At 38.5% G+C, this 10,475-nt stretch overlaps 1 protein-coding gene across 1 annotated transcript; it reads right to left on the reverse strand.

The window, feature by feature from the left end:
• Positions 1-9,838: 9,838 nt before the first annotated feature.
• LOC101599758 (small ubiquitin-related modifier 2-like) lies at positions 9,839-10,266 on the reverse strand. The gene is made up of 2 exons (XM_004658553.2): positions 10,113-10,266; positions 9,839-10,055 (listed from the first exon to the last, which is right to left on the reverse strand). The coding sequence occupies exons 1-2, from the start codon at positions 10,264-10,266 to the stop codon at positions 9,979-9,981; spliced, it is 231 nt and encodes a 76-aa protein (XP_004658610.2). The 3' UTR covers positions 9,839-9,978.
• Positions 10,267-10,475: the final 209 nt, after the last annotated feature.

Below are 10,475 nucleotides of genomic sequence, written 5' to 3' on the forward strand. Positions count from 1 at the left end.
TAGTTGAGAACATTCTATCTTATTTTTAAAAAATAGTTTTAAACTATTTATTTATTTATTTACTTGAGACAGAGAGGCAGAGAGAGACAGAGACAGATAGAATGGGCATGCCTGGGCCTCTAGCCAATGCAAACAAACTCCAGATGCAGGTGCCACTTGTGCATCTGGCTTAGGTGGGTCCTGGGAGGATTGAACTTGGGTTCTTTGGCTTTGCAGGCAAGCACCTTAACCACTAATCCATTCCTCCAGCCCTTGAGCACATTTTAGAATGCCACAGGATTTTAAAATATATTCATACTAAATTATATAATAATAAATTTTCCCAAATTATAAAACATTGTACTGATTTGGGGCAAGTATTTCAGACAATATCTTTAAAATATATTATCCTTTTGTGTTCTCAATGGATATGGATAATACTATACAAAAAACAACTGCTTATTGTATATCTGTGAAGAAACTTTTCAGCTTCATAAGTTCCCATTGGTTGAGTGATTGTTTAAGATCATACAAGTACAATAGTGGCACATAGCCATGGTGGGAAACCAACTGTGCTCGATTTGGCTAACTGATCTGCTCAGTGGAATGGAACCCATAGCTGGAGCTGGGAAACAAGTCAGAACCATATCCCAAAATGATCCCTCTCTCCATTAAACTCTAAAAAATAATTATTACATTTACATGGTGCTAACTTTACTCTCTATTGGAGAATCTGCTTCTCTTTTTCAAATAGACACAGATCCTAAGGAAAGAACCACCCTATCATACCTCATAAGGGCCCCAGCTGAAACTAAGAATAACTGGGGAAGCATGCAAGAATGCTGTTTTCTTGGCTAACTGGGAACCAGCACAAGAGTGAAGGAGATAGTCACAGAGAACAATCATCCCCTACCAAACCAGATATCCAGAGACACAGAGGCTCCCAAGATCTCAACACTGAAGCAGATCTATTATGAACCCAACATGGCTCAGAGAAATTTGCAGAAGAGGGGGCAAAAAGAATGTTAGAGCCACACATTGGGTCATGACACTCAGAGATATTTCCCCCTACCCAAAACTAAAGGCCAACCCCACAATGCACGACCCATATACCTCAACAAGGAGGGGGCCTGTGTAGTGGGGAGGACAGGGAGGAGACTAACAATGGTACCAACTTGACAGTATTCACTGACTACAAAAATAAAAAATAAATCTGTTCCCATATTTACATCCTAAGGAAAATTTCTTGGCTTAAAAGAATGCTTTTCTATGGTTAACTTTTTAGAGAAGCTGTTCAAACCCAATATTGCTCTCTTGAGATACCTTTTTGTAGTGTAATACAACATTGTGAGACATTCCTTAATTATCAGATGACAGATTATAACTTATCCATTTACATAACCTTAAGTATCTTGTGGCTCCCTATGTCTACACTTCATCCAGGAGTACAAGATGACTTAAAAGGTATGAGACCTTCTATTTTTATGCCTTGGGTAGTAGATTCCTTACTGTAAACCCAAGTATGAGGATAATTCTGACAGAATGTTTTTCTTTGCTTAGAATACACTTCCTTTGCATTCCTCTGGAGTGGAAATCATTTATCTTATTTTGGGGAGGCTTGGAAAGATGGATTTTTAGGAAGAATTTGAAGGTAGTGAGTCAGTTCTCCTTTCCCATTGAGATTAAGAAGTACAGTGACTAAACCATATTGTTACATGATAAAATAATATGTGTGTTGGAGTTGATGAAAACAATGTTCAATTCTTGCTGTCACCATAGAGGGATGTATAAATTTGTACAAATATCACAAGGCAGTTTCCTTATATAAATAATGGTATTAGTGACAATTCCCAGCTCTTCTATTCATCAATGAATGATTTTTGCTGTTTTTGAACAATATGAGCCCCATGGCTCTATACATGACTTTCCTCTGCTAACTGTGGGTCATTCAGAACATATTTGGGGACCATTTTCTGTGCTGCCAGCTTCTTTTTACTATAACTAAATACTTGAAACAGTCAAAGGTTTATTCTTAGTTCCAACCTATAAAACTTTAATTTGTAATTGGTTAGTCCCATTGCTACACACATAGGTGGAAACACACATAGGTGGAAGAGCCTGACACAACAAAATTGTTGACCTCATACCGTAGAAAGTATGTGAATGAGGGAGAGGGATGAAAGCATGGGTTCCCACACTTAATGAACTAATTAGTTTCTACAAGGCCTTACTTCTTAAAAGTTATCTTTCAATAGAATGAACTTGAGGATCAAGCCTTTAAAAAATGGACCTCCTAGAGACTTTCAGCAACTAAACTAAGGACATTTTAACTTTGTTACTAGAACAGAATGCCAAATCAACAATTCTATAATACTGTAATTGAACTACAAAGTACTTAACAATTTTGAACAGCTTTTCCTCAACCTTCAGAGACAGTAAGCCTGAGGTATAGCAATGAATAGTATGATCACAGTTAGATAAACACACTTTGTTTCGCTAAGTGACTCATTACTTCCTTCACAAAAGACCCACACAGAAGAAGTTCTGCCTCCCGAGTTAAGGCTAATTGACTTATGGCCTTGGGAGATAGTTTTGTCAATAAAGTGTCTGCCTTGCAAGCATGTTTCCTGATTCAATCCCTAGTACCCACATAAAAATGCCAGGTAGGGTAATGTGTGCTTATAATCCCAGTGGTGGGGAGCTAGAGACTGGATAAAACCTGGGGATTGTTGACCAGCCAGTATATGCCCATGACAAACCTTGTCTCAAAAGAAGGTGCATGGTGGCTAAGACCTCCTCATGCATGTGCATGTGTGCCCATACCCACAAAAAATGTGTACACACATACACATTACTTTAAAGTAAAGTTTGCAAGTTTTTTTAATTAGATGCCTTATAAATATGAGTTACACAATATGCTACTTCAAATCAAGCATTCTATTTCAGTATATTAGCTGCTTTGGTTGTGATAAAGTCTCTGAGGAAAGCAACGTAAAGAAGAGTTTATATTTATTTTTTAAATATTAATTTATGAGAGAGAGAGAGAGAGAGAATAGACACTCCAGGGCCTCTTGCCACTGAAAAAAGAACTCCAGAAGCATTCACCACTTGGTGCATAGGGCCTTATGTGGATTTTGAGAAATTGAACCCAACCAGCAGGCTTTGCAAGGAATTACCTTTTATTATGGATCCACTTATCCAGCCCAGAAATGGTTTATTTTAATTCATAGTTTGAGGGATATAATTGATCATGGAAGGAAAGCATGGCAGGTAGAGTGTGACCTGGCCTGGTCACATTGAGTCTGTAAGTAGGAAAGTGAGAGGGATGAAAACTGGTGCCCAGAGCTCAGATACCTTCTTCCTTTCATCAGTTTTACTCATTCTGGTCCCCAAATAATAGGATAGCACACCCATATTCAGGCTCAATCTTTTCTTCACAGTCAAGCCTTTCTGGAAGCACCCCCACAACCACACCTGGAGGTTTGTCTCTCTGTCAGTCACTTTCCCACTGCTGGGACAAAATACCTGACAAAAATCAGCTTAGGGAAGGAAGGATTTATTTCAGCTGACAGTTCAGAGTACAGTCCATCATGGTGGGGAGAGCATGGCAGGAGAAAGAAGCCAACATCTCTTTATCACATCAGCAGGGAGGAAATGGGGAGACGTGAATGCTGGATCTCAGCTAGCTTTCTAGTCTTTGTACAGTCCCCAATTTCTAGTGCATGAAATGGTGCCACCCACATTTAGGATGGGTCCTTCCCACCTCAATTAATCTAGTCAACATAATCCTTAATAGACATACTAAGAAATTTCCTTCCATTGTGATTCTAAACCCTGTCATGTTGACAACCAGAAATTAACCCTCAAGTACCCTAGATGATTCCTAACCTAATCCACTTGACACTGAAGATTAGCCATCACAGTGAGTTCCTTGAAAATTATCCTATTGCATTGTATTGACTGTATTTAGGTAAGATCTTTTCCCTAAATCCTCTTAAAATATATTTGTTTCTGAGAGAAAACTGTTTAATGTATTTTATTATAATAATGAATTTTAATGAATATATGGATTTTTTATAGAAGTCTGAATTTCACATTTTTCTTACCTAAAAGACTCATATATCACCAAAAAGAAAACTAGCTCCCTCCTGCATATCCCCCATAGTTGGGAGCTGTTGTAAGAAAATGGTTACCAATAGCATGAATAAGCAGGGTATGCTACAGACTACAAAATGAAGCAGCCAGAAAATAAGTACACACTTGTGTAATAGTGGCACACAGCCTCTGCAGGTAACCACCTGTCCTCTGATTGGACATGAGGCTAGCTCAGTGGAAGAGAACTCATACCTGGTACTGAAAATCAGGTCAGATTCCCATAGCCAGAAAGTTCATACTTAAGAGGGAAGTCACTCCTTTAGCCTAAGCTGCTCTCACTCTTGGTTGGAAAATCTGCTTTATTTTACAAATGGCAGAGAAAATGGCGGGGAATAGAGTTCCATCAATAAGACAAGAGAATGACTGACTACCCACTATGAGACGCGCTTCCTCTTTCATACCTTCCAGTGCTCAGGTGAACTTGCAGTGGAAGTGGTGCCATGAACTCAATCTCACCCCTAGCATGACAAACATCTCGAGGGTGATGTTGGCCAACACAGTGATGAAGCACAACCTATGAAAGCAGAAATACAGAGACCACAAAGAACTCAACACTAAATCACACTGCCAGAATGTCTGCCATGGCTCAGGGAACATTGTGGAAGAGGAGGTGGAAAGAATCTAAGAGCCACAGAGTAGGTGGGACTACCCTGAGGCATAGTTTCCCCACTATCCCATTGGGATTGACTGAGGCCATAATGACCCCACAGTAAATCCCATAACCCATAGTTATGTAAGAATAATTTACATAACAGTAAATTCCCGAGGGCCCCAGGGAAATGGGAACAGGGAAGAGGGAATTAAAAAATATAATCTGTTAAAAATAATTAAATACATTAAAAACAACTCGTATATCAAATGTGACTTATTACTGTGCCAAATGACAAAGAGCATACAGTTTTTGCTGTTTGGGGGTTGCAGATTTCTCCTGTACAATTTATCCTTGATAGTTATCTCAAAATATTTGGAGAGAACATCACTGCCTTTTGTGGGGATAACTCAAGGAAGGAGTTGTAATAACAGTTGGAAGACTTCAGGTACTCTGAATAATTTGGTTTCGGAGGCTGCCAGGGGTCATGGCAGTGGCTGTCCTGAACTGGGACATATCCCAAGAATAATAATGCAGTGCACATGGGCACATCTATGCCTCTTTGCAAAAGGAGGCTCACAGGTTAGGGAAGAATTTGGACAGGCACAGAATGAAAGGTCCTGATCTCAAAAGATTGCCAGCAGCATCACAACACATTGTGTTATGACAGTATTTGGGAACCTTTTCAAACAACACTGTCACTGGAGCCTATACATGTATGTGATAGATGTGCTTCAGTGGAAAGCTGTGAGGGGTCAACATAGTCCTCTTGTTTCTCTTCTCTGTTCCTAATTGCCCCTGAGGCCACACATAAGGCTGGTGTTCTTTGAAATGATTTGAAAAGAACCAGGATTGTTGAGGAAAAAAAAATGACATGACTTAATAGCAAACAACCTTTCCAGAGGACAAATGCTGTGTTATTAGTTATGAGCTGTGCTATCATTATCTAATTATTCTCTCCATTTTACTTGCTTCAAAAGAAGATAGATAAATATCAAAATCTTAGGATTGTCATAAAGATTAAATAAGACAGAAGGCACAAGTAATTAATGAGAAACAAGTCTAGTAAAGGTTTTTCTGAAACAACAGTTACCAATATTCAAACCCAGCTAGTTATAGAAGACTGCCAATAATTTATTGTCCAGAGTGGAGTTTAGATTCTGAATATTCTTGATATTTCTTCACTTTATGAGATTTGCCTCATGACTTTGAGAAAATCTTTAGGAAAATCCATTTCATCGGGAACAGAGATGAGTCTAGAATCTGAGAATATTTATGCCAAAATAACTTGTTTTACACTCAATAATGAAAATGGAACAACCACTTGTTCCAAGATCAATAACATGTTATTCCACAGAGAGGCAAATGTAGTATGCTGCCCATGACCCCATCAGCATAGGTCCACCAGCTTGCAGCCCTTGATCTGTTATGTACGATAAAGCTCCATAGTAACATTTTGCCATCCCTTCTCATTATTTTATTTTATATTTTATTAATTTATTATTTTATTTTATCTTATTTTATTATTTTAGAGACAAGGACTGAGAAAGACACACAAACACACACACACACACACACACACACACACACAGAGAGAGAGAGAGAGAGAGAGAGAGAGAGAGAGAGAGAGAGAGAGCATTGGCTGCCCAGACCTCAAACACTGTAATCGCACTCCAGACCCTTGAGCCACCTAGTGGGCATGCAGGACTTTGAGCTTGCCTCACCTTTGTGCATCTGGGTAACATGGGATCTGCAGAGGCCAACATAGGTTCTTAGGCAAACACAAGGTTGCACATGTCCACTAGGTGACACAAGCATCTGGAATGTGATTGCAGAGACCATGGGCACTCCACAACACACACACATGCAAATAAATAAATGAAAATACTTTTCATAAAAATGAGACATGAAGCCAGGTGTGGTGATGCACACCTTTAATCCCAGCACTTGGGAGGCAGAGGTAGGAGGATTGCCATGAGTTCAAGGCCACCCTGAGACTACATTGTGAATTTCAGGTCAGCCTGAGCTAAAGTGAGACCCTACATCTGAAAAAAAAAAAAAAAATGAGACATGACTGGAGTGTTGTGGTTAAAGGGGCTTGCCTGCAGAATCTGATAGCCAAGGGTTCAAGTCCCCAGTGCTAATATAAAGCCATGTGAACAAAAAGCCACATGTGTCTGGAGTTCCTTTGCAGTGGCATGAGGCACTGACATGGCCATACTCTTTCTCAATCTCTCTCTCACTAGATATATAAATAAGCGAATATGTAAAAAGAGAGACATTATAGAATAAGTACCAAGAAACAGATAAATTTGTTGCTCATAATTTTTGAAAATTACTCTCCTAGGGAAATAAAGGCTATTAATTACATAAATATTTAGTTGGGAAAACATCCAAGAAAAGTTTAAAGCCATTACATTTGTAAGACTTGTTCATTTCTTGGATAGAATCCAAAACGAAGTAAGAATTCCTTACAGATAAGTAGATACCACGTTTGAGAAAAATGGACCCTCACACATTTGTAATATGTTTTTTGAACTTTAAAATACAGGTCAGCAAAATTATTCCTATCAATGAATGGTGATCGAAATAGAGAGTCATGTTGGCAAAAGCTCTACAGACTGATTCTCCAGGAATAGATAGCAGTAAGAGCAGAGCAACAGATGGTACATGCATATATGCACAGAGGTATACATAAGTGTCACCTTCTCCTCAATGACACCCTCTCTTCTTGGTAATGTAAGAGCCTAAACATAGGTGTGCACATAAGGAAATAAATAAATCCTGAATTTTTACATCATGGAGCAGAGGATCAAATTAGAAGCTGAGTGAAATTTTAAAAATATAGGATAGTTCATCTATCATATGTCTCTCTCCAAACTCAGTGACAGATTCCACAACATGGGGAATGCCTGGTTCATGCATTGTCTTCCTAGAAAGGGTTCTCCAGAAAAGTTTGGCAATGCCTCAAAATGCTTATTAAGGGAAAGTGTTAGAGAAAACCCCCAGTAGAGGAATCTACATTTGTCACATTGATTTGACCTTGGAGACCCCTTTGGTATAATTCTTTGAATGTTCCTGGGTAGCTACAAGGATATACTTTGCTCTAATTTTTTTTTAAATCACAGGATTTACCATTTCACTCACCTGCTTAAAAATACTTAGGACTTCTGAATTTCTTTTTCATCAGCATATTTCCCCAAACATCCTCTATTGTGCAATATGCTCTTCTAAAAGCCAGTTCAGTTTGAACCTTCATATGTGGATGGTGGGAAATGACTATCAAATAGTTTCATTTCCTACCACAGGAAAACATAACTCTCCTTTGACAATTTTATTCTAACAGCTTTATTTACTTGTCCAAGGAATATTATCATTCTTTGACAGGGCTACCCTTTCCAAATTAATACCACCTATGAGGCCACAAGCCAAAAAGAAATAGTTTCTTTCTCTATTACCCCATCTTTGCTTTAGCTAGGTTGGATATTCACTTCTCCCTGAACCAAATATATTCATTTTTCTAATATAGAGTTGCCCTACTAATGAAACATTCATTTCCAGTTTCAGTTATCCAGAGTCAAAAAGTTCAATGGAAATAAAGAATGTATATGTTTTATATTATGCATCATTCTGAATCATATGGCCAAATCTCACACTGCCATGTTCAATTTCTACAAGCACGGGAAGTGTCCCTTAATCCAGTGTGCCCACATTGTAATTACACATCCTTTTCTATCTGAGCAGTCATCATGCTATCAGATCAACTGTCTCTGTGATAAATTGGAGTGCTTAGTTTCAAATGATCACATTTTATAGTATCCATAGCACATCAGAGTTGTGATGCTGACACTTTAGAATGTCAAAGGTACACCATAAAATGCTTCCTTTAAGTGAGGTGAAAGTCCAATAAGTTATTTTTGTGTGTGTGAGAGAGTTTACTCTTTCAGATAATTATTTTTATAGTATACTGTTATGATTGTCAACTTCTTTCTTTCTTTCTTTTTTTTTTTGTTTTTCGAGGTAGGGTCTCACTCTGGTCCAGGCTGACCTGGACTTAACTCTGTAGTCTTAGGGTGGCCTTGAACTTATGGTGATCCTCCTACCTCTGCCTCCCGAGTGCGGGAATTAAAGGCGTGCGCCACCACGCCTGGCTCTTTTTTGTTTTTTTTGAGGTAGGGTCTCACTCTATCCCAGGCTGACCTGGAATTTACTATGTAGTCTCAGGGTGTCCTTGAACTCATGGTGATCCTCCAACCTCTGCCTCCCAAGTACTGGAATTAAAGGCATTTGCCACCATGCCCAGCTCAATTGTCAGTTTCTTATTATGAGAGATTTATAACTTAGCCTTTATTGAAGGCATGTGCACATAGACTTTGGTACAGTCCAGGGTTCTCTGGGACAAGGAATTGCTATATATTGTTCAACACTTCTTGGTCTCTATCTGTCCATACACTGGATATGTTATGAGAGTATTGCTTTCAGGAATTTCATAGTCTTTCCTGAACTGAACTTATTTTTCCTGTATTACACCTGAGCACCTCACTTTAGTTCACATGCTGCTTAACAGCACCAGGAATTATGCTGTTTTGTTTATACAAGAAATTTTATTTTAAGTTGTACTCAATTTATTATTATTTTTTTGTTTGGTTTTTCATTTTAAACAAGAAGTTTATTTAAACAAGACACTTGACTTGAAGGGAAAACTATCTAGGATTCATTTTTTAGAGTAATTTATCCCTACTTAAAGACAGATTGCCCTACATGTAACAGCTACATACAAAAAAGTTATAAAATTTTCCTTGGTTTTACAATGATAAATGAAAAACATTAAAATTCTCCAATCAAACAAGGTATGTAAGGATCTTTTTATGTTGTTGGGTTTTTTGTTGTTGTTGTTAAAACAATGAGAGCAAAATAACTTACTGGAATATAAAGATAAGAGCTGAATGAGCATGCCACAAATGGAGAGAGAGGTTCTTTTCACAGAACCAGTACTTTTCCCCGTGTCATCTCCATCTGATGTCAACCAAAACATTGGCCATTTAGTTTAAAAAGAAAAAGAAAAGCACAATATGCTTGTGCACATACACCAGTTACTTTATGTACAACAAAGGAATAGGGAAGGGGATAATGAAAGAATAGAGAAAACTATACTGTAGCAGTCAGGATGTGGTGGAACCAAATTGCAGTTTTCTAACTGAGAATGTATTCTTGGTCTATAACAAAATCCTGGAGTAAAGTAGCAGGTTACCTTTTTAGTAGACACCTCCTGTCTGTTGCTGGAACACATCAATTGTATCTTCATCTTCCATTTCCAACTGTGCAGGTGTGTCTGTTTCATTGATTGGCTGCCAGTCAAATCTGCATGTGATCTGCCTCATTGACAAACCCTGTCGTCCACAATAGGCTTTCATTAGTTTACTAAGTGGTGTGTGCCTCTTAATCTTAAACTGCACCACAGAACCATCCTGCCCAACAACCTTCAAATTAATATGATCGTTGTTCTCAGTCTTGACTCCTTCCTTGGGTTTCTCATCAGCCATGGCCAGCGCCGGGGTCTCCTCAGCAGCCGCTTCACAAAAGAGGTACCAGGTACGCACCAAACAAGCAGCACCACGAGTCTCAATTTATTATTTTAATTTTAACAACTCTTATTATAACACATTTCGTATGGATTCATCATGTGTTGGTATGCTCTTTTCCTTTATCCCCTTTCCACTGGGGACCCTCCTCAGGGGGGTTGCAGGATTCC

This window comes from Jaculus jaculus, chromosome 2 (assembly GCF_020740685.1).
Source record: "Jaculus jaculus isolate mJacJac1 chromosome 2, mJacJac1.mat.Y.cur, whole genome shotgun sequence".
In the NCBI taxonomy this organism is placed as follows: domain Eukaryota; kingdom Metazoa; phylum Chordata; class Mammalia; order Rodentia; family Dipodidae; genus Jaculus; species Jaculus jaculus.